Consider the following 25,754-nt stretch of genomic DNA (forward strand, 5'->3'; position numbering starts at 1 on the left):
AAATCTGAGAAAACAAAATCTGATTTCAGTGACTGTAATGTCAACATAATTGTGTGCTTCACTTCAGCAGTATGGCTGACATCAGAGTAAATGTTACAAGGACAAAATAATCAAGATGTTTTCTATCCACAGCCTCATCTTCATTGCTCCCTCTTCCAGGGAGCATAAGGGTGATTTAAAAGCATATTTTGTATCTTTGTAGCCCAGAGAACACCACAGCCTAATTGTGGCAATATTGAGAAGTGTATATTAATAAGACTTTGGATGAGTTTTTTTGGAATTTCACATGCAGGTATCCTTATCCTCATACCTTCCAAGGAGATTAAACTGATAAGATCAGAATTTGTGCTCTAAATTAAGTTGCCATGTTTGGTTTATTCAAGAATAGCTGTTGTTTTCAGTTCAGGTATCTTTATTTCAGATCAGTGTTTAAATATAGCAGTCCTTAAATGCTGTGCGTGCTGTGACAGGGAGCAGTGCAGACACCAAATGTTTTATCTGTGGAGGGAGAGGCAGTGGCCAACCCAAAGGAATTGTGGAGTTGGACACAAGAGCAGGAAGGTGATGATGGACAGATTGGCAAGCAATTTTAGTGGAGCTGCATTTGTTTCCTCGCTCTGGCATCAGCCAGGGTTCCTGGAGTTTCATTGCCCCCAGCTGGCCATTCCTTCTCCTCTGGCACCCACCTGCATTTCTTGACTCTCCGGGCCAGGGTGAAGATCCATCCTGGGGGTCCCCCTCCCTCTGTGCCAGCTGTCCCTGCTGCAGGGCCCCTGGCACTGCTGGGCCCTTAGGTTCAGCTGGGCAGAGATTTAATTCCATGTGTTCAATGTTGTCTGGCTTAATTAACCTATTTCTACCTTTGATTGAATAACCTCTTTTCCTCTTTTGACTGTCTCATTAAAAGGTTGAATTAAATCTGTCTTAATTTGTTGCACACTATTTTTCCCTTTCCTGAGGCACACTTTTTAGAGAAAGCTTGCATGTCCACATGTTCTGTTCTCTCTTCTGTGTTCTCATGTTTGCTTCTTGCTCTCATTTTATATGAAGTCATGTGCAGATTATATATATGATGTCATATATATATAATGTAAAGAATAAGGTATAATTTTAGGCTCATATCTTGACTTCCTAATCTTTTCTGTTACTGCATTTTGTTTGTGTCTCAGTTGGACACTGTGACCCCGTGTTACCTGACATTGCATTAATGATGTTTATTCTTTTCATCCTACTAAGAGCTCTCAATGTCTCATTTGCAGTGCAGTGTGCAATTTTTACAACTTTGCCCTTTACAGTTTTCAGAAGTACTGTCTTCCTTCTGCAGTGAGCTATTTTATTCTTTAATCCTGTCTTTGTCTTATTTCCCAGCTTTCATTCTTTCTCTTGTCTTGGCATTGAGGGCCTTACTCTGTTCTTTTGTCTTTACATCCCTGCTTCAAGAGTGTCTTACTTTTTCTGCAGCATTAAGCAACTGCATAAAAAATTACAGAATGATTAGAGGGATTTTAGATATTTTAAATGAGTCTATGATACAAATGTTCTAGAGTTTGGAATTGCTGATTTGATTTTAGAACTTGTAATGGGCATTGTGATGGAGGCAGTAAAATGTCAGAAAAATGTTTTTTTTCAAATGGATTCAGTTTTATTCTCCAGAAAAGACTGCTTGAAGGAAAAATAAATAAGTGATGTAGTATGTCAGGAAGATTTTTAAGAAATCAGTTGCTCAGTGTCAAAAATCTTCCTGTGAAATGAATTACTTTTATCTGTAAAATTTGGAGTTCCCTATTTTTCACCACTAACTTAATTGTCCTGTGTTTCCTAATGTCAAATGCAAGGTCAGTGTAAGTGTGCTGATGCTCAATGTCCTCGTTTTGGTTCTCAGTTCTCCTTCCTCCCATGTTTCTCTGAAAGAAGGGAGAGGAAGCCCTTTGTTTAGGCTACATGTTTTGAGAATGAAGAGTGTTTATAGAGTATTCATCTGTTTTTTCTTCTCCATGATACATATGGTGACATCACTGCATACTTTTAGAAGATTTGGACAATGCAAAACCAGCACTGAAAATGGAGAGAGCAAACAGAGCATGTTTTTATAATTAACTGCAGGACTTAGAGCATAGCTTGTGAGTCATGTTAGAGAAAAAAGCTTACTTAGTTCTGAGCTCAGAGGATGGACCTCTCTAGGCTGTCTTTCATATTTGATGTCCACAGTAGTTCAAGTCTCCATTCTTTGTTCCCTCTAGTATCAGGTTTAAAAAAGCCAAAGTATTTCTTTACAAGCACCTCAACTGCTGCTGTTGATGTTTAGCAAGCAAATACTGGAACATGGATGAATTCAAACCGACAGGTGAAACCCCTCACTCTTTTGTTAACATTCTAAAAGGGTTTACCACAGTACCTGGAGTCACCCACAGGTAAAATCCTTAAATGAGTTGTTCAGGATGCAGTCAGAGAAGAATGATGACACAAACCTGTTTTTTTTTATTTTGTTACAATGTCTGTAGCCTTATGTAAAATGTGTTTTACTGTTGGATGACATTATCAGTTAAAGTGCTTCTAAAATTACCTATAATAGCTAATGGTAAGTAAAAACTCCCCAGTTCTTGTGTACGTGGAGGTTTCCTCCTTATCACAGACCTTTCTAACTGTCTCAGGCCCTGCTTTACACACCAAGTCCAGCTAAAGCTTTTTCCATTTCTCCTGTACACAGGTAGGGCTGAATAACCACTTCCTTTACCTTGCATTCATGTCAAGTACTTATTGCCATTTCTTTTAGGTGTATCCAGCAAGTGTTTGATATTTGCTTTTATTGCAGTAGTTTGCCATTTTTGACCCACAATGAATTTCTTTCAGAAATCTAGATCTATTTCTGGTGCTCCACTAAGTTCTTCCTCGTCTTTCATCCATGAATTACAACTTTCCCTCCCAATGATGTACTTTTGACACAAATTTAATCCTGTTAATTTCAGACTGTTTCTGTTGCTCCCAAATATTTTGAATTCTCACAGAATCACTAGGTTGGAATAAATCTTCAAAATGATGGAGTCCAGCCGATGCCCCAACACCTCAACTAAACCGTGGCACTCAGTGCCACATCCAGTCTTCTTTTAAACACTTCCAGGGATGGGGATTCCACCACCTTCCCAGGCAGACCATTCCAGTACTTTATCACTCTTTCTGTAAAAAGCTTTTTCCTAATATCCAACCTATATTTCCCTTGGCACAGCTTAACACTGTGTCCTCTGGTTCTGTCAGTGCTGCCTGGAGAAAGAGACCAACCCCACCTGACTACAGCCACCTTTCAGGGAGCTGTAGAGAGTGATAAGGTCACCCCTGAGTCTCTTTTCTCCAGGCTGAGCACCCCCAGCTCCCTCAGTGGTTGCTCACAGGGTTTGTGTTCCCAGCCCCTCTCCAGCCTCGTTGCCCCCTCTGGATGCACTCGAGCATCTCAAGGTCCTTCCCAAACTGAGGGGCCAGAGCTGGACACAGCACTCAGGTGTGGCCTCAGTGCTGAGTACAGGGAAAGAATGACCTCCCTGCTCCTGCTGGCCACACCATTCCTGCTCCAGGCCAGGAGCCATCGGCCTTCTAATTCTATATTCCAAGAGGCATGGAATGACCTCCAGCTTCATTGTCATTTTGACAAATTTTTGAGGATTCTTTTCATCTACATCCTCAATCAAATAATTAATTGCACTTGATACTGGCTAGATCTCTCCCCACTTTTCCAAATTTTCTTCCTAACATGGCAATAATAAATCCACTTGGAGAGGCACATCTGTCTGAGAAGTGCATTCACCTTATGTTCATTTCATTAGGCTTGGAATCCTTAGAGGGAAACAGCATCACTGAGTATGTAATATGCTGTGCCTTATTTTTGTCAGGCCCAGTTGGAAGCTCTCATGGATGGTACGTTGCCCATGAGTCCAGGATTGGTGAGGATGGCCATACTTCTAAAAATATTTAGAGAATTTAATCAGGATATCTTTCTCCTCCTCTTTTTACCTGTGTAGTACAAAAGACACTCGTTATGAAAGGAAGTAAGATTGTGCTTAACCAATCACTCTTAGATTCATGTTGACTGTTTCTTTCCACGTTATTGTGTTGTATATGATGGTGAATTAATTGTTTAATCACTTTTGCTACAGTCTTTTTGGGTAGTAAAATCTAGGAAGTGAGTCTACAAATTTTTTCCTTGGTTTTGAAAATATTTAAAAATTAGTTTCCCTTTTCTGTCCTTGTCATGTCCTTTGCTACTCAGAGATCTTTAAAAAGATTCACTAATATTTTAAAGAATATTTGATTACCTTCTTCAACAATACATGGGAAATTTTATCAGGCTTCATTGATTGAAACACATATTACTTATCTACCATTTTTTCCAAATATGACCTCAGCTCCTAATCCCATAGTTAAAAATGCTTGTGTCATAGTAACTACTCAAATTAAACTGTCTGGTGAAGGCTGAAAGATATGAACCTTTGACTAATTGAACTTTCTCTGCAGTTGGGTTCTGTACAATTCTTGTTAGGATTTGCTTGCCCACATATGTTGCTCTAACTTGGGCCTCACATGCACTTGCTGAACAAAGCAAATGTTTTTGACTGTAAAAGTTTGAATTTAGATTATGGTCCTAGATCCAAGGTGTCCTCTGGCCAAGTATTCCTGATTAGTAAAGAGAAACTTTGCATTGGCCCCTATTATTCCAAGGTATGTATTCAACTGGCACAGTGCTGTTCAGGTCAGCTGGGTTATAACATTTAAATATGTGGCCTTTGAATCACAGCATCCTAGAGTATTTTAGAATACAGCTAACTTTTACAGAACAGATATCTTACACCATTGAGTGGTTTAAAGATGACACCTGGTATTCTCAGTTTCATGTGGAAGTGAGTTGGCAGCCTGTTAGGGTCTAGGTTAAGGCAAAAAAAATTGTAGCAGACTCTTTTTGATTCCACAAGTTTGTGTGAATTCTCTGCAAGTATCATTTTCTATTCTGCTACCTCAAAGATCATGCTTATTGTCACGCTGCACATGTTTGGAGAGCAGGAAATGGAGTTAAACTTGGTGTATTTTTCTCAAATAGGGTTGTTTTGAAAAATCAGCTGTCCTTTCTGTCATGTGAATTCTGCTCTTTAATATGATTCCTCTGAATTTACCCATTTTTCACAAGAATATCAGAATTTTTCCAAGATTAGACAAATTGGAAGAAATAAATCATAAGGTCAAAAGACCATGCACTTACCTTTAGCCTGTAAATGATGCTGCAGATTTTGGTGACCTGGTTAAATTCAGGGGTTAAACAAAGTGCTGTACACTGTTTCTGTCTTTAGACATTTGTTCTGTATCCATGGACTTATTTTAATGTAAATAGTCACCTCGACAGCTGTGTCCCCTTAAGCACATTTTATTTAGCAGCTGGATTATACACGTCACTTGGCAGCCATGGATTTTCAATTTTTCCCCTGTGCCAAGGGGGCAGCTGGAATAATTTGAGTGCTCATTAATTTGGGAGAAATATGAGCTGCAAGTCAGACAACATGAGTCTTCTGTATGGTGTTGTACAAGGATAAGCGGATCAGGGTAGAAGCAATTTGCCCTGTCCCAAGGGGGTCTTCGTTTTTTAATAAGCTGGTTATGAAAATTCTATTTCTTTGCAGTTTAAAGAGTCTAATTAGAGCCTGTAATTTCTCTCGTATAGCTGGAGTGGATGAAGGTTAACATTAGGCCTCCAGAGTCTTTTCACATTCATTTACAGACTTAAATCAGGTAATAGTTTGTAGCTAATTAGAATGGTGTATTAAATATTTAGTTTGACTTCACTGAACTGTGAGAACACATGGATGCTGTAGGGCTACAAAAACTATGAAGAAGTACATTGAATTTTTGATCAAAGATAAAGGCATAGCAATTTTAATACTGACTGGTATGGTGTGACAGTCTGAGCAGCAATTGCCTTCAGTTGGTTAAAATGTCAAGATAAAGGAATTTCATGTCTATTTTATGTTCCTGCTGTAGCACTTTGAAGGTTCAAACAATTAATGGGTGTATATATATAGTGTCTGAAGGATTAAATATTTTTCAGCATAGCAGACAGTTTTTGTGTAAAATCTCATTCATTTTTCTATCCACTAACTCAGCATTTTCAGAAAGATTTTCTTAAAGAGGTTGTAGTGTTTCTACTCACAGGAAATCCAACAATAAGCACACTTTCCTACCAGAGTTTGCCAAGCAGTGGGTCTGCTGTTCCATCAGAGCAACATCTGTGTTTACAGCTTCTTCTGCTTTGGCTGATTTTGTATTTCAATGAACAAGTAAAGTAATCCTAAATTTCTATGCACAAACTTTTTTCCTGTTCTTGTAAGTGTCTAGTTGTATTCTCAGGCACAAGGTGTGATTCCAGGGGCTGCCCTGTGCAGGTCCAGGACTTGGGCTCTGATAATCCTTGTGGATCCCTTCCAACTCATTCTATGATTCTGTTTCATCTACAATTCACAGAATTCTTTGAGTTCTCTGAATAGACCTCATACACTTTTCTGGGCTATGTTATGAAAATCTTCCTGTTGAAGTTGAATTCTTAGAAGCTGAACCTTTTGCTGCTGAAGTCAGTATAAAACCTGTCATCAAATTCAGCTGTTCAGAACCAAACACAGGCTTACAAAGTGGAGATCAGTACCACATTGACTTTTACCTAAAATGATCGGTTCAAAGCACAGGCCAGGGGGATTTATGTCTCCTTGTAGAGAAGGAAAGCTTGCTCAATTCAAGCCTGCATGAAAAGAGACAGATATCCTGAGCCATGAACCTCGCTTCAAAACAATTCTGCAAAACTTCTGCAAATGGATCATATTTTATTAAACTGGACATTTTAGTAATGCCTCCTGGTTAGAGCAGGAGTGGCTATGGATTTATTTTAATGATTTTTTTTGGTGTGAAATTTATTCTAAAAAGCAATTTTTTTGAATAAATATAGAGCATCCAACTATTGCTACACACCTGCATGATAAAAAATGACATTGCACAGATGTAGCTGTGATGTGCCAGAGAGCCCAGAAGCACCTTGCAACTTTTATAATTATCCTTCTACAGTCTGATGCCTGCCAAACAAAAATTACATTCTGTTCACTTTTATCTGGTGACATTTTCCATGCCTTTTTACCACTTTGCTGGACCTATACTTATTTCCAGTGGGAGTTGTGTGTGCTAATTCCCTTGACAGTGACTACTTGGGTACTCTTGGCTGTTTGCTTGTGTGCTAATGTCATTTTAATTCAGACTTGATCCTCAAATGTGCATCTTCCCAATGCTTCCCACAGTTTCAGTGAGCTGATTTCTTTTGCAATAAGCTGAGTGCAACTCCCCCTTGTCTTGTCTCATGGGTCTCTTATCTCCTCAGTGACTGGTCTCGCTAGCAGTGAAATCCTGGTTCATTTGTGAACAAAGCTGTGCGTCTAAAACTGGACTACCAAAAGTGATGAAATACTTCAAACTGAAAATGGAAGAATCTTGATGAAGTGGGGACCAAATAATTGAGACAAAATAAAGAAGAAATATACTGTATATTTGAAAAAAAAGGAAGACAAAAGGTGTCTGTAACCTCAAAACAGTCAAACCTTTCTGACTGTCAGCTTGTTGAGGCCTCAGCTTCTTGGCTCACGAGCTGTAGCTTTAATCTCAAGTTTCCTCTCCAGCATTTTTTGGATGCTAGAAACTCCATTACAGATTGGTAGAAAATCAGTGATAAAACTTCTAAATATCACCTTATTTTCTTACACTGCTTTCCCAGTTGCCAATTTTTATAAAATGGTTTATGACTGCAATAATCCCCTCAACATCAGCTGTTATGGGAGATAATAGCCGGTTGTCAGAGCATTAACCACCCTTGACTTCACTTTGGGCCATTATGTAACAAAAGAATGAACTGGTGGTAAAGTTGCCAGGTGTATTAAATTATATGATGAATTATAGAGACTCTGTAGTGGGGATTAGTGTCCAAAAGAGACTAGTGGAGATTGCCAAAGCCATTATCTGATAGGAGTGCAGGCTGGACAAAATCCCAGGGGTGAAAGGGCAGTGCTTTATCCATTATGTCATCCTCTAATCTGTGTCTGCACCATGCACAGTGAAGTACACTGTAAATGAGTTACCATTGTTCTGTGTTACATCCTGGAACTGTGTAATAGCAGAAGTGGAGACGTTGGCAGTATTTGGTTACTTAGAATTTTGTCTGATTTTCATCTTTTCTCATGCATTCCTGCAAAAAAATTAGTTGATATACAAGGAAGTTGAGTAGAGAAGTAGCAGGAATTGTGTGAGCCTGCTTTTTCCACAGGAGCTTCAGTTAGGTCCAAGAAAGTTGATTATGTCATGGCTTCTGCTCTAATCCCTTCCCCTTCTCTCCATCCAGACAAATTAATTTGTTTAGGCTGCTATTTTGCATTTAAGGAAGAAAATGTATGTTCTACATTTCAGCAAATCCTCCAGGATTTTGAAGAATGTCAATATTAGGTATAGCTGAATTATGTTTGGGTAGTTCATTTAGGCTTGACTTGTTAACTTGTTTTGTAATGACTGACCTGGAATTTTGCAAATCAAGAATGGAATTGAAAATTTCCTTTGCTTTTCAGATGATAGCATAGAATTTGTTCCTAGCTCCAATAAATCTATTTAATTTTACTTTGAAATAGTAACGTTGTTATGATAGAAAACTGATGTCAGGCAACATTTGAAAGTTTAAAAAAAGTGAGTTAAAGTTTTCCTCTCCCTCCTATACCCCATGTAATTGAAGTCATTGTACCATGGTTGGATGTACCAGTGGAATGATATAAAAAGCAGAATAAATAATTTTTTTTAACTCAGGAAAATAATTCTAAAATAGTTCTTCAGTAATAATTTGTAGTACTTACACAATATTTGAAGGGCTGTTTAAAGATTTTATTCACACTCTTCATAGAGCTGAAATATTTATAACACAACCCCATGGGGCTCAAAGTAATTTGTTACAGTTATAGCTCATGCTGAAAATAGAAGTTACATTAAAGGCAACAAGGTGGTTTGGGGTAATCTCTGATTTTTGAATTGTTTTTTTTTGAAGAGTAGTCTTTGGCATGTCATTTCTTAGACATGGTCTTAGCCAAAGAATTTAATATTATCAAAATCTGTGAGAATTGTACTCGCTGAATTGACTTGTTAACTGCTAAGAGGAATTTAGTACATTCAAGCTACCCATCGTTGTACCACACTTGGTACATTATTGGCTGCCTCTTTGCCATCATTGACATGCGCTGCACACTAAGCAGAAGAGAGCTAGAAAGGATTGGATGCTTATTAGACCTATTTTGTCAAAGGTTTTTGTTTTGCTTTTAAATACCATCTCCTAAATGGTTATTTAATACCATTTAACCTATTTGCTCTGCCACATATTTGCATATTATTTATTGCTAAGCTCCTGCTGTGCTGTTTGTGCCACCTGTGAAGGAACTGATCTTATTCAGTGCAGTGTGACCAATAATCAAGGATGTGTAAAATGGCTAAAACCTGTGTCCCATGTAGAAATCCTAGTCTTGTTTATGTTTTTTTGAGTTTTTTTTTTTCACAGCTATGTCAATCATCAAACTCTTTTAGGGAAACAATAAGCCCTGTGCTAATAAGCCTTGAGCTGGTCACTTTCTCATCACCTCCTCTGTCCTTGCACAGTGTAAAACAGCATCATGCCATCTCTCCCTGCTAGCAGTATTTCTTATGTATTGGGTGATTGTATTGGGAAATTATTCTTTGTAAATCCTCAGTTTCATTACAATTTTCTGTAAATCAGTAAAGTATGTCAGCACATGTTCAGGGCTAGAAGAAATATCCTCACTTGATGTCTCATTTAAAGCATGTGGCTTGTTGAGTTTTCCAAAACTAACTCCCAGCAGCCCTAGGCCCAGAGAGCAGATCCAGAAATGCTCCTCACAGGTGAGTGTGACGCAGTGCTGCTGTCCCCTGACCCCAAGGGATTGACTGCAGCACCCTTTTCCTTTCCTCCTGCATGAATTTCTGAGGTAGGTCCATGCAGTAAATCCCACAGACCTGGCTAAGGCCCCACGGAGAATAGGACAATAGGAACTGCTGAGACAGCAACATAAGTTCCTGTCTCCCTGACCCCCGCCCAAAGCTTATCTCTGTAACCCTATAGGCTATGTTACTTAACCCTTACTATTGGTCAAGTCTGGATTCCCCTTAACCCTATAAAAGGGGCCTACTTTAGCCCATTTGAGAGAAGAAGAGCTGTGGCTGGGACCCTGCACAGACTCCCCCAGTAAACGTGGCTGTGGAACGCCAGGACCTCTCCTTCTCCTCTCTGGCGTCTGCTGCGGCCTCGAGCCGAGGGCACCCTACCTTAGCAAGCAAGGGCTGAGATGCTAAGAGAGCTTGCAATCACTCCAGAGCTGATATCACCCAGCTTGCTAAGGGGGTCAGCCCGTGGCGATCGGCCTCGAGCTAGCCCGGCGTTGGGCACCCTGTCCCCCTGAGGACCTGGGCTCCCGGGCTATCCTGCACTGCTTGACAATAAGGCCAGAACAGAGGCTTTGTTACAGGTCTATGCTAAGAGCTGTTCGGGATGTGGATGTTTGGGCCAGCAGGGCTCAGCTTCTTGATGTTCTTGCAGTCTTTGCTTACAATATCTTGTTTTACAGTGACGCAGACGGTTCAATTATTTGGGGTTTGTTTCTGCTAACTGCCCCATCAGTTTTTAGGGTACAATGTATGGAGTTTTAATATCACTCTAATACAAAACATTATTATAAAATTGTCTGGGTACAGTGTGCAATTGCAGGAAGGAAAAAACATGAGGAAATGTATAAATGTAAACTTTCCCAGAAGAGGTATTTTGAATATAGCAGGAGGAAAATTAACAATGAAGAACCTTTTACTAAGTAACTTAACATTTCAGGATTCAATTTCATGAGGTAATGTCTTCAATTTCATGGCTTCCTTGCTCTGAGTGCGCTGCAAGTTGAGGCTTTCAGCACCTCACAGGGCAAAGGTCTCCAATAGGACAGGAGATATTGAGGTAGTGCTGTCTTACATTGCATCACAGGGCTTTGCACCCCTCCTCCATAGCATTTGGTGTGCTCATTTAGATCATTCATGGAATTTCCTGTTAACTTCTCAATGCAAATAGTTGCTTGTTTTTGGTTTTCTACTACTTCATAATAAAAAATGAACTGAAGTTTTAAAAAGCTATGAAAATATTTAGACATAAATTGAATGTTCAAGAGTCACTTGATACTTCTATTTCTCTTTTCCCATCCCTGTTCATGGCCCTGTATGTTATTTTTGCAACCAACAGATGCACTGAACATACTTGGAATTTGTGTTTATTTTTTGATTCATTGTGTGTGTATCAGTTAAATTTAGTACCTATAATACATCTCACATTGATACGTTTTACAAGTTCAGCATTTTTCCCTTTTCAGATTTGGAAAGGTTTCTTGGGCAAAGACCTGGGGCCTGTACAGATTTTTTTGTTGTGGATCTTACTGATTATGATAAGTGAATCCAGTATGTCTCTCAAAATCCTTTATGGCTGCATCCAGTCTGTTCCTCACAGGAAAATATGGGACTGTACTATCTGCTTGATGCAGGAACCAACAGAATCCCCCCTTTTCCCTCTGGTGTCTTCTGAGGTGAGGTGTACAAAAGGATTCTGCAGAGAGAGGACTAGGAGGATGAGATTATGTGAAGAAGAATGGTATTGAAGACTAATCTGGAAGCGTTGGCAAGCCCAGTGTAATGTTGGGTGGGAAGCATGAGGTGCCTCTGAAAAGCTGTCTTGAGAGCCCTCACCTTGAGAGCCCTGTAACAGTTACATCAATTCTTTTTTGTGAGGCTGCTTAGGAGTTCAGACAATCACTTGGTCTCACACTGGTCCATTGTTCCCAGTCAGTCCATTTGCTCCTCTATGCAGAGCATAGCTGAGGTGTTCCTGGACCACCACAGATTATCACTATGGGAACTTGAATTTTGTCCCTATATCCCACTTAAACTCCATAGCTCTTGCCACAGGCTTATTTTTATTTCTTGCTGAGCCAGAAAGGAAAGACTGTTTTGCTGAAGGTGTCCATGAAATAGTTTGCAGCTGCAAAGGTCTGCACTGTCAGCTTCAAGCAGAAGTCCCATTTCCCCTCCCACACGGTATTTAAAGTTTCTGGGAATACTGTTTTAGCAGCTGTTTGGCACAAAGATATGAATTCACAGTTTCATTGTGTAGAATCTTGCAGATTGACTTGTCTTGCTTAACAGAGATGGGAGAAGGTCCCTATTCTCTTTCCTACACTGCAGGTTTAATGAAGTTTCAGAGGTGAGGACACTTCAGGGACTGCAGATTAGCCCACACATAATGGATGGAAGTGTTCAGTGGATATTTCAGATGGAATGCTTAGCACTGAAATAGCTGTCATTGAAGTCATCATTCTTAGCTTTCCTCACTAATGGTTGAGTGTATGCATCTCTGAGATTCTAGATAAACTTTCTATCGGGAGTTTAAAGGTTCAAACTTCAGAATATTCCCCGGATGTAAAAGCAAGAAATTTGCTAACAATACTCTCTTATTCTTCAAAATTTGAGGAGCTGCAATAAAGAAATAGAGAGCAACCTCTTATGTTGTCCAAACCATGATCTGTGCCTAGGTAAGGCAACAAGAAAGAAAAACCAGAGGGTAAACAAGATAAAAATATCAATAATGTATGCAGTTATGTATCTGCTTTTGATTCAAGTGTTTTACTCAGTGCAAGATTTATGTTCAGTTTTGTCTGAACTTCTGAGCTTGGAGGTTTGATGCTTTAATATTGGTTAATTCTGCTGTGTAGATGGAAGTAGTTGCCAACTCAGCTTGTGACAACTGCTGGCATGTTGTGCTTCTCACTGGTTTAGTATGGACTACTGGTGTGGACCAGAGTGCACAGAAGGTGACCATCAGAAAATGCACGGTGGAAATTAGTCGGTTGCATAATATGAATTTGATTCCACAGTTTGGAACCATTTGAGCTTTTGCAGCAATCTTTCAGTGAGAAGAGGAACTGAATGGAGTCTGTTTCCAGTCAGTGATCCTTCCAGGTCAGGAATAAGACTTAATAAGAAGGTAACATGTGGGAGGTTTCCACAGCTGCTGTTCTAAATATAATTAAAATATATCAATCTCAAATGGTATTCTTTGCCATTCAACACTTGCTTCAGAAAAATATGAAGTGAGAAAGTCACAAGCTCTAATAAAGTTTCTAGTTCCATTGTCCTTTCAGTTTCTTTCAGCTCTCACTCCATATTCTGTGAACATTGGCTTAAAAACAGCAGTCTGCAGCACCTACTGTGCAGAGACAGCAAGTGTAATTGAAAAGGTTAAAGGTTAAAGTTTTTGCTCTTGGAGTAAGCTTTGGTTTGTGTTCAGTGAATCTGACATCTACAATTTTCAGTTTTGTAGATAGGATATAGAAATTCAAGACTAGTGCATCTGCCTGAGAATATTTTCTTTCCCCAAGCCTCATAGCTCATGATAAGCCTTAATATAGTTGATATAATACTTTGCAGGTCAGGCACAGCAAATATTTGGATTCGAGTATCTCTTTCAAGTATCTTGTAAAGCTTCCAAAGTTATCCAGGACTGAAGGGCACTCTTTCCATAATGTTTTCTGCCAGAGAGGCACCTACACCCTCCGAGGCTGATTCCCTCTCTGATGGAAGTGGTCTCCTGATTCAGTCACAGCACTTGATATTCAAAGGTGTTTTTCTCATTTGTGTTATTCTCAGTTAGCCAGAGCATATGTAGACTATGTAAATGTTGTTACTGGATCTTCTGGGATGTGCCCATAACAACTTTGAATTTACTCAGTCTCCTTTGACTGAACATGCTCTCCATATGGATTCAAAGGAAGTTTTAGCGTCCTAACATTCTGCTGTACCATGAGATACCAACATACACAGCTGTATCAGTGTGTGTCTGCATAGTGCATTATCTATTAAAGCTGATTTTCTCCAAGGTCCAATAAAAACAACAGAATGAGACAGACTCATCTATACTTCCTAATCTCTTATTAATTACAGAGATTTTAATCATATGCCTCAGTATACATATTTATATTTACTATATGTATTTACTATAATTGCTATACATATTTATCATCAGACTACACAATATTAGTGCTATATGTGGGTTGTTTGAGTAAAATAAGCATTTCCTGCAATCATTTTGCAGAGCAAGACTGATTTGACACTTTCCATTCAGTTATCTCACATGTACAAGAAGAAAATTCAGTGGTCACTATTAACAGCTTTACCTACCAACATATATCTTACCTGGGATCTGAAAATATGGATGGATATTAAATCTGGTCCTTAATGTCTAATCAATGAACAATGATAATTTCAGTGGTTATTAGAATGCTGTGTGTCCTGTTTTGCACCATAGATAGCCCATCACTGCACAGGTCTCATCCATGGATGACAGTTCAAGTAGTTTGAACTTATCTTGCCAAATAAATGTAGTATTTCTGTAACACTGACTTTGTTATATTTTTATGTATCTGCAGTAAAAAAAATAATCTGTAGCCACAGTAACTTTTTTCCTGTTTATTGGTGTTATACATCCAGAATTATCGTGTAGAGTACCTATCCAGATGACAAAAACCAGTATAAAGGGTGTGTAGAACCCAGCTTGTTTTGAAAAATGGGATTTAGAATGCAGAATTATTTATGCAAGTTTCCAGTTCTAATAATTTGTTACCATGGTCTGATTCACAAGGTGGTGTTGGGTCATAGGTTGGACTCAATGATCTCAAAGGTCTTTTCCAAGCTAGATAATTCTGTGATTCTGGGATACTTGTGCAGTGTATAGTTAATGCTTTTCACTGCAAGCTCACAGTGAATTAAGTTTATGGAGGTGGGTTCGATGACCTGAGCAAATGAAACTTTTAGAAGTAGAGGAACAATTAGAATTGTTTTCCCTCAGAACTGATCTTGAGGATTTTTCTCTCTATTCTGAATGAAGTGTTAAACAGTATTTGCAATACCTATTAATGTGTCTTTAAGGTCAATGTAGAGGAAAACTTTCAATTATCAGTGGCTTTAATTTTAACTGAAATAACTTCCTGTGATCCTGTCATGACTATTTTGTTACAATACTACCATGAATCATAATCATTCTATTAATTCATGAACAACATAGAAAAGGTATTTTAAAATTATAGTGTGACTTGTATTTCACTGTATAAAAGGCTTTTTTCTTCATGCTGTCCATGGTAAACATCACTTGTATAACATGTACCATGGAAAGTGTGTAGAGGAAAGTACACAATACCTTGGGACAGGGAAGGAAACAGCACTTCATAAATCTGGATTACTCACTTTCTAGCTCTCTGTTTCATAGATTCCTTTATTTTTTCAAGTAATTACAATTAGCAGATTTTTATCATGCTTAAAATATTTTCTAGCAAAACTAAGTAAACTAGATATAGAAAATATAGTCAGCAAAAAATCATTGAGCTCTTTGCAACAGTACCCTAGAGACAGCCCATTCCTCATGGTGATCTGTGTTACCAGTTTGTTGAAATTTTATTTTTTGTAGGTTATTTTGCTGCCTGTGCCTGTTATCATGCTTACTGCTCATCTGTTTAGATAAGGCTGGTCTCCTTTTATTAGCAACACAGTCTAGTTTGATTCTCTATAGATTAAAGCAGATCATTAAGTATAAATCTCTCAGAGTATTCGGTCTCATCATAGGCTATTTTCAAGCATCATTTGCAGGAAGATAAAACATGACAGTGATTTATGCTGTATTTTGAGACTATAAATCTCACAGTGCACTTTCATGTGTCTTTGCAGAACAAAGAATTTCTTTATTAATGCTTTCATAGTAATCAACAAAGCATAAAAGCACCATTCTTTTGTTTAATGTTGTGTTCTTTAGAGTCTTAGAGTTGGATTATGCAGACTGTTGGGCTCAAACTTGCAACACTACACCATCAGTGTGTAGACTTTTTAAACCATATAAATCACAATTCAGTTCTGTGCATATTTTATGTTGAGAGACTGGGGGGAGTTTTGTGATTGGAATCTGGTCTCTAGGCATGATGACAACACAAAGCACTGTGTATGCCTAGAAACAGGATGTGGCCATTAAGAAAGTGGATAAAAGGCCAGTGAGAAAATGGGGTGTCCCAGCTGATAGTAAAGAGGGAAACTTTCAGAGTATTTTATAACTACTTCTGTGGGGAAAAAAAACCTATGGGAACTTAGGACAAACCAACTTTATACTACAAATATTATAATTTGTGAATGAGGAATTATTTGCTAACAGGGAAAATTATAAGTTTTTTTTAAATTTCAAAATGAATGAAATGATGTTAAAGTGCTACCACCGAGTATGTGTTTCTGTGTTGACAATGATATTGTGTCATATGAACCTTGAAAACTGAGGGGAATTATCTTGCCTGGTGTTGCAGATTCTTTATCTACAGAAGTATTTGCTACTTAAATGCCTCTTTCCCGACATAATAAAAATTTTCTGAATTTATAAGTGCAAAACAGATTTGTCTGAAACATTCCATTTTTTACTCCAATGGTTTTAGTTCATTCTTAATTACACATTAAGCATAACTGTAGTTAAAGGTCAGATATTAAACACATTCAAAAAGATCAACCATTCTATTACATAGAACAAAACCCACATTTTGTCAGGAAGAAATTACTGGCAGAAATATTTTTTAAGCTACTGTAATGCTTAACCAGTAATGCTTTCTTAGGAAGGGTTTGTCCTGTGAATTGCACATCTGTATCTGAAGTTCCACTGGATATGTTTTAAATGCAGTATTAATTGATTTATCTTTTGCATTTTACTTTCAGGTCCGTATTTTTACCTATCTGATTGGAAGAGAAGCTGCATTTGCTGATAACCTGAAGTGGATGGCCTGTGCCAACAAAGGTTGGTTCTGTGAAATCCTTGTTTTCAGAACCCCTGAGCTGAACCCTCCTGTACATCTGACCCTTCTACAGATATGGTGTCCCTGGCAACTAATCACAGAGGATGGCTTGTTTTCTTTTACCCAGAAAATGAAAACACTTAATTGTCTTGTAACATACAATTTAAAGAGCAAAACCCCCCAATCTGAAATTTTCTTCCTTAAAATAGGTATGAAGCTTTTGAACTATGTGGTCTTAAATTTTTGTTCAGAGAACAAACTAATTTCAAAGCATTTGTTGTCTTCTCTCTGTTATTACTCAGAGTGAGTTTGGTTTCTAAGAACCTTGGGTACAATCCTGCTGAGTTAGGCATGGTATGTAAAACACCAGACATCATATCCCTTGAGAAACTGACGATGTAATTGAAAAAAACTGGTTTGTATCCTTTAAGGAAAAGAGCATTAAAAAATTCAAAATGCTGAGATGCCGCAGTAAAAGGATTGACTAGCATAAGTAGGAATGATTCAGGAAAAAAACAGCCCCAAACCCCAATTAATCTTCAGGTTTTCCTTTTTCTTTCCTCCTGGGGAAAAAGTTCTTTTTTTCCATTGTGCCACATTACATTATGATGAATTGCATCAGGTGCTATCCATTTAGTCATTATTTCTTTAACTACTGTTGTGTCCAGCTGATGGAAATTACTCAGTTTGAAGTCTTGTCTTAATCAGCTAATATTACACCATAATTTAGTTTAAATAATAGTATAAGAATCCTTTGAAGCATCTTTTTTGAAGACAATTTAATCAACAAAATCTTTTAACTTTTTATCCCAGCTCTGCAAATTCATAAAGATCTAAGTACAGCAACTCAGAAATTAGGACCAGGCAATGGAGGCAGCCTTAGGAGATCATCTGGCCCACGTCTTCCTTATTCCCACAGGGGAAAAGTGGTCACCTTTGTCATTCTTTAGGACCACTTTGTTCTTTTCAGAGCCATGTTGCTTTGAGTCAGAGTCTTACTCATATGAATCAACTAAACAGCTTAATGACTGTTACGCCTATAAATTTATTTCCCTCTCAGTTTAATAGTTACAATACCTGCTCTCTGATAGCTTATAATGTAAAAAATCTTCTACCTCTAATCATTAATTAAATATTTTTTTTTTCTGGCTTTGAAAATCACAATTGGAAACAGCATGTCATGGTCAGACAGTTCAGGTTTAGATTTTTCCTTGCAGTTTTCACTTACAGCTTGTCCGTTTTATTTCAGTGAAATGAGGGATTACAGCACAACAGATGAGGACTGTATTAAAGCTGGTCTTAAGAGTGGCTGAATAGCAGGACTGCAGTTTACTCCTTGTGTGGGTGGGCCAAAATTTGTTGTTGTCACTGAGGGTGAATGACCCTAAAATCAATTTTCCTTGCAGTGATTTTCCCCTTGGAAGCACAGCATAGATGAAGGCTGTTTGCAGGGTTTCCAGCTGACTGGACTGTGCTCAGCAGCCCTTTCCCTCAAAATGGGTCACAGGGGAAATTCACACCACCTTGCAAAATTTCTTCAGCTTCTACATTCTGATTGTGAAACCTTGAAAAACCCCAAGCATGTTTTTCTGTTACGTTTTTCTGTTTAAGTAGGGCGTATCTAGAGGGAGCTTGCTTAATGAAGCAAAACACCAAACCATTTTAAATACATTAAAACATTCAAGATCCCCAAAATCCCTCCAGAGCGGTTTGTGGAATTTGCAGTGATTTACTCTTCTGTATCATAAGCAAGTGCATATTAAGGAAAACAGGATTTACTAAGGCTCTGAAGTGAACAAAGGTGGAAATTTCCTAGTGCTGAGTGTGCATGTGCCAGATGTTAGCAGTAACATCTAGAACTTAGAAATGGCAGGCACTGCCTTTCCCTCAGCATCACTTCCAGCAGAAAGCTGTAGAGATAAAGCTGAGACTTAATGCATTACTTGCTTACCAAACAGCTGGGATTCATTTTTTTTTTTCCAGTTAAATTCACTATTGCAGTAGCAATTTGACAGCCTCTGTTTTACTTATTTGGTTTTTTAAACATTTTGTCCCGGGTCATCACTGTCCTTGGCATATTATAAAGTGGACAAAGGGTTGGATTCATCTGTGCCAAGGAGCAGAGGCTGAGAGAGCAACAGAGAGAAAAATGCTTCGCGTGTCTGATGGTGGCTCCAGCTCAGGCAGAGGACAGATGAGCCCCGAGGCAGGTTGTGCCCCAGCTGGAGCAGTTTATAGAGCATTGTGTCAGCAGAGGAGAGCTCTGTGCAGGAAGCCCCCCTGACATCCATTCCCATTATCAGCATGGCCCCAGCCCCTCGTGCACGGGGGCTCTGGGGTGGCAGGCAGCCAGTCACTGAGCTTGTTCACCTGCTCCAGGGCTCCTGGGGGGAAAGGGGGAACATCCATGGGACCTTTACAGCTGCATGAAACAATGAATTCACTCCTTAGTCCTCACCCAGAGGATTTTAAAATTCTGCTATTGTATTAGTTGTAAGAGCATTGCATCTCTTGTGCACAGTGCCCGGGAAACAAACTGCACTCCATGTAAAAATCAGCTGGAGGCATTTTGAAAAGTTATCAGTCTAATGGTGGACATTTTAGGGAAAAACAAGCCAAACATGCAGGGACTGTGTAATGGGGAAAGGCAGCCCACATGCAGAGCTTAAGTGTCTGTCTTTGACCACATTATTATACATCTCTCATGCTTGTCATTACCAAATCTTACCCATTTCCTTCACGAGTTTTTTCCTGCTGAGGAGTTAAAAAAGGTAGTGCTGACTGTGAGGGGGCTCTGAGGTGGCATAATTCACACACCAGGGAACTGAGGAGCAGGTGTTGGAATGCAAAAACTGGAGCATGGGCTTGCTGCTCTTGCTGACATGGCCTCAGCAGCTGTGCACAAGGAGCTCAGAGCAACTCTTTATCTTGACTATGTATTGACATTTCCACCAAGTTAAAAGGACCAAATAAATAAAATTCCTTAAACAGAATATTGAATATTTTAACAGTATGAATAGTATATATGAGTAAGAATGCCATACTAGGAATATTTGAGATCATACTATAATCAAATTAGTTTAAAAAACCACAAATAATGCATCCCTTCTCCTTTTTATTATCAAGTTGAAGATATCTATTAGGATGCTGCCACGACATGTTTTATTTTATAGATCTCTATTAAAAAGTCTGTTTTTTCACTGTGCCTTAATTCACAGACCGATAAAATTAATTCAGAAACATCCATTTTGTAGCATTTGAATTATGGGCTGGTGTATTGATTCAGAAAGTTCTAGATTCAGACAGACCATCTTAATTGTCTTGCCAAAATTGCCCCATCTAGAAAAACACAGCTCAGAAGTTCTTTGCAGCTGCCATGTTTTCTGCTGAGCTTAATAAAGCTTAATATTGCAGCTCCACAGAAGCTGTGATCTTGTCAAATGATTAAAATTGTAGTGAGGCCTCTCTCATGTTGGTCTTTTCTCATTAACAGAAAGTAAATGAAGGCCAGCGATGCATTTAAATAAGGCCTGATGAAATTTTAGCCTTGCAATTTGTCAGTCCTTCATCACTATTGCATGATGTGGGCTCCAGATGCCAAGGTTGTGATGTGTAAGGATACTTGACATCTACTCACTGAAAAGGGAGTGGTGACAGCTCAGATAGCTGAGGCCTCTGCTGTTCTCAGTGCTGTCAGGTTGGAAGAGATGTTTTAAAGCATTCACAAGGCTGGGATCACCTAAGCACACCATTTTAGTTGTAGCCTACATTTTCTGTGACCTGCCATATTTGTAAATTACATATTGCTTTTTTAATTTCAGTCGCACTGTGTAGGCATGAATGCTTCAGAGCACATGCAATGACCATTCTCTTTCTGTAGTTCTGCTCCAAAATATGTCTTGAAACAGGAAGAAGTGGGTGAGATATGGTTGGGCAAAGATAATACTGCTTCTAAATTTTAAAGCAGACAGCAATAAAAGAAAATGCCCAAACTATTAAACAAAAAATGTGGTCTTGAAATAAAAGTTTAGTACAGACAGTGCAGTGGTTCATAGCAGTGTTGGAAACCCTGGCCTTGAGGGCTGGCCAAAGGTTTCACAGGCATCTGTTTTCACCAATTATTACTGTTTGAGGCTGCTTCTGATGAAACATTCCTCTTTTGTATCTTCTCTTTGGAAAGAGGCAAAAAACCATGACAGACATAAACCACATCATGCTTCTTCTTGAAAACCTCTTTTATTTGTTCTCTCTGGTTTGTCACCTGGAATTGTGTGTTTTGACAGGGTTTTTTACTCAGATCTCTACCCTGGCTGACGTGCAGGAGAACGTTATGGAATATCTCCATGTCCTCAGCCGCCCAAAGGTCATTGACCAGGAGCACGATGTCGTGTGGACTGAAGCATACATTGACAGCACTGTAAGTCTGCATGATAAACCAAAAATATCGTGCTAGAAACAATCATTATGAATCTGCGTTCTGTTGCTGCAATGTGCAGTGTAAGAATTGGGACTTGATATTTGATATTATTGGTATGTGCAGTGTAAGAATTGGGACTTGATATTATTTGCTACAAACAAATAATTCAATATTACTGAGCTTTAGCAGATATTTATACATTGTAATTACACAGAAAATACTGAAAAAAGTATAAATTACAGAATAATTTTGAAGTTTATGGTTTCCAAACCTAAATTTCTTTTATTAATCAAAAATGGGCATTGAACAGATATTGATTATGTTGAGTAAACATTTTTTCTATATGTTTTAGAACATGTCAATGAGTATGTGGGTATAAAGACACAGCCTGATGAGAATCAATAGTTTTAGTGTAGAAAGGCAAGTCAACATCCAACTGTGATATCTTGGGGAAGAATATTGAGAAGATTCTGCCTTTTGAAGTATATTGAATGGGTAATATGTTAAAATAATTGCAATAATTATCCAATTTTAACTTGACACCCCTATGAAATATTAGAGTTAAGACACAACTTACATTACGCAGTGACTGAGCTCTTGTGGTACTTCTGTAGCATGTGTGGTAATTCATCAGATTTGCAGGTAATTGTTGTTAATTTTTGTGGATTGGTCTGAAATAAGTTTTATCTATTTTCTTTTTCTTAGTATATTTCCTTTGTTCCAATTAAAATATTTTGGTTAGTGTATTATCCATAGAATGAAAGTCTGTACAAATGTCTGTCATTTAGTACAGGAGATGACAAATATTCAATATAATGGATAGAAGATCACAAATTACTCATGACACAGATGTTTTTTTCTTCCTATATTAATTTTTTACTTGGTGGGTAAGGTGGGAGAATCTCACCAGCTTCACTCTGATATTTGGTGGGTTTTTGAGTCTGTGCTGCTTCTAGATGGTTCAGTCTTACATCTATATAAAAACCACCCTGGGAAGAGAGCTTTTATTTCATTTTCACAATTGTTTAGGCCTTTTCTAGTCTTCATTTGTGGCCATGGGTAATGTAAAACAAATACTTAAACTGCAGTTATAAAGGAGAAACAAAAAGTTAATTCCTTTAGAGGGGAATTAGCTTATCTCTGTTTCCTTTTTAAAAAAATGCATTAATCCAGTCTTCCCTTTGCTCTCTTTTTTTTACTGAACCATAAGATGAGATGAACAGAAAATATGTTTTATTACTGTGCCCTCAGGGCATCCCACGAGCTGGGGAGATGACCAGGAGAATCTTGTTCTCATTGACTTTATTTTTTTAAACACTTGAAGTGATCAGTGTGTGAATGTCAAAGGAAGGTTGTGTGTTTGCTAGAGAGGGTAGCAGGGAGAAACTCAGGTAAGTGGTGTCCTGGTGCAACTCTCTTTTTTTTGCCTATGAATCATTCATTAAAAGTATTGTAAACAAAATCTTCCTCCTTTCTCCATACCAAGTCATCCCCTCTACCCACCAACAAAGTGCAAATTGCTGTCTCAGAATTAATTTGACACTTTACTCTTGCTTTTGCCTGTTAATCTGTATTTCCTCGATCTTTGCAGGGAGAAAAATACTCATAAAAATTAGTCTGCCTTTCAGGGATTCTCCTGTAGGTTATGGAAAAGCTAAGGGAAATTAACAATTTAATGTTGTGTGAAATGCTAAGTGAATACAGCAGAGCTGAGTAAAAGCCAGTGGATTTAAGAACACTAGGGGGAGTGTGGAGAGGGAATCTTGCGAAAACCACAAAATCAAAGACAATGGAGCTGTTACAGTCTTGAATAATAGAACTGCTTAACTCCAAACAAAGTGTCTTTTGATGCAGTCAAAACACTTCCAGGTTCTTCTCTTTATCTCCTCTTGTTTTCTTACTCTCTTGACTAAACTAGTCAATGTCACTGTGAGCACACTCACACATACACACATATAAATATATATGTGTATATATATACACACATATACACGCCTGCACTCATGTACATACATGCACAAATATATTTTAAGTGCACGAAAGCTCCATTCAGGCCCCTAATGGGTTGGATTCTATAAGAAAAGATTGAAAAAGTAAATGCCATTATCTGCTTCCTTGCAAACTACCCTTTTCCTCCCTCCTCCATCATTCTTCTCCCCAAAAAACCCCTAAAAACCAAGAAACCTAAAACCACAAAAAAAACTAAACAAAAACCCAAACCAAACAGGCAAAGCAACAGGATAAATTAGTGTATATTATACAAAATATGCAATACAAAACTTGAAAATAGAAATGAAGAGAACCTTTTACCAAACCAGGATTGCTTCTGCCTCAGCTGAATGCTGAGTGCTATTTTCAGAGACAGATTCCCTGGCCATCTCTAGTGCTTTGACACTGGAAGTGCTGTTAAAATAATCTTCTCCATCCCATAACTTGTTGATTTTCACAGACAGTTTGTGTAGCTGCTGCTTGGACCTTTCTCAGTTGAAAATATTAATGTATTTCCAGGCAGCTTAAATGTTCTTCTCACCCAGCAGTGTCTGAACAGCCAGGGTTGGATTCCCAGGGCTACATTTCCATGGTTGCACTCAGTGTCCCTGTGCCCTAACAGCATGGAATATCCTTCCTCCAAACAGCAGAGCTAACTGGCCAGCTGTGCTGTTTCTGAGCAAGCAACATTAGGCTGTAACATTCGAGGATCCAGACAGAAAGGAGCTGGACAGTAATAATCTTAGGATAGAAAATACTTCCCCTGTCACCCCAGACTGTTCTCATCCAGTATTTGTGCAGGACAAAGGCATCTGTGAAAGCCAGAAGTTAGTTCATTTAAGTGTTTGATACCATTTAGGAATATTCCCAGAAGAGTTTTGCTACTAAAACAAAGCATCTAATTCCTGTGTCTGTTCACCTTTCCTGTAAGGGGATGTCTGCAAAATGTTCATACAGCTGTCTCTTCAACATGGCTTTGAGGAGCTTCACATACTATTAGAAAAAATACAACCTTTATAGCAGTGGAAATCTCTGGCAAGGTGTGATATGCAGAAAGCATGACATGGAACAACCTTTATGTGGGTCAGGGCTGTGTCCTTTGGCACTGTCAGGATTGCTGCTGGATGTAAAGCAACTGAGACAAGGCCTCTCTGGTGACTCCATGCTTCCCTTTTTTCTGTCCCTGGACTTTTTTCTCTCCCCAGTGCTTCCTGTCTTTCTGAAGAGGTAACTAGAGAACTTCTATGATCATTTTTAGTTACCCTTCATCAGAAAATTAGTTGTGTTTATTTCCTTTAAACCCAGGATTTCTTGTTGGAAATATGATAATCACTGTGTAAAGCCTCATTTCTTTCAAAACCAGGACTTTTGACATAGAAGTGATACAATTTTAACAGGTGTCACTGGCTCTTGGAGAAACAACAGATTTCTGAAAAAAAATTGAATTTAGGTCTGTGGGGAGCTGAACTGATTGTACTTGGTTGGTGGTACTTGGTGGTGGTACTCACCTGGGAAACAGCCTTCAGAGAATTATCTTGGGCTAATTCTAAAGTCAGCTTCAGAATAGTTGGGCATGCTAGTCCTGTAATACCCAGTAGGTGAAGTGCTGCCAATGCCTTCAGGCTAAAATGTAGGAATTGAATTATGTGATAGGGACCAGCCAGCCTCTTGTCTTCTGATTCAGAGTCCTCTGATTCCAAATTCCACACCTTTCCTTAGAATTGTTCTCTTTTCCCTTTGTACTTCTCTACTCAGCAGTTTGACACAGCACAAGTGGGTGAGCTTTGTTGGATCTATGCAATTCTGTAAGAAAGGCTCTTTGGGCTGTCAAGAGTGAGGGGTCAGGTGGAGAGTCCTAATTGTGGAGTTTGGTAAGAGAAGAAATTGTCTTGCTGCCTGCTCCTGTTCAGCTGTAGAGCCCAGAGAAGCTGTACAAGTTGTTCCAAAGGTTGCAGAGGGGATACCTGTGCCCTAGACAGTGAGGTCTGGACATCACTCCTACAGAAGAGTCTCAACACAACTTTTCTGCTCAAAAATGGGTCACAGCTGGATCTGATATCAGTCCTTCAGCATTGCTAAGGGCCACAAGCGTGTAGTGGTTCACAAAGTAAAATAACCTAATGAATGCTTAAAAAAAGGAGATTTTTGAGTGATAGCTTTAAAATGTAAGCAGAAAGGAATTCTAAAGCTATCAGAGTATTTCAGGGAGGCAACAGTTTTAAAGTAGTCAATGACTTTTAAGCATGCATCTATAGAGAGTCAATAAAAGTGAATATTTTGGAAGGAAAAGGAATATGGGCTGAGCATCAAAACATTCAAGTGCAGCAATACATGGAGGTCATAAACAAAGGACCTACTTGGACCTTTGTTAACTCCTCCTGGTGGAATTTGTTCCT

The 25,754-nt window shown here is 38.6% G+C and overlaps 1 protein-coding gene across 5 annotated transcripts in view; it reads left to right on the forward strand.

Moving 5' to 3' along the window:
• CACNA2D3 (calcium voltage-gated channel auxiliary subunit alpha2delta 3) overlaps positions 1 to 25,754 on the forward strand; it is a 388,669-nt gene that overhangs the window by 230,726 nt on the left and 132,189 nt on the right. For all 5 annotated transcript variants that reach the window (XR_004981053.2, XM_036390972.2, XM_036390973.2 and 2 more), the window contains exons 12-13: positions 16,876 to 16,954; positions 21,236 to 21,369. Coding sequence is in view for 4 of the 5 variants with exons in the window: in XM_036390972.2 (XP_036246865.1) it covers positions 16,876 to 16,954; positions 21,236 to 21,369 (213 nt within the window). In the remaining variant the exon portion in view is untranslated. The remainder of the gene's footprint in view (positions 1 to 16,875; positions 16,955 to 21,235; positions 21,370 to 25,754) is intronic.

Source organism: Molothrus ater, chromosome 11 (assembly GCF_012460135.2).
Source record: "Molothrus ater isolate BHLD 08-10-18 breed brown headed cowbird chromosome 11, BPBGC_Mater_1.1, whole genome shotgun sequence".
Lineage (NCBI taxonomy): Eukaryota > Metazoa > Chordata > Aves > Passeriformes > Icteridae > Molothrus > Molothrus ater.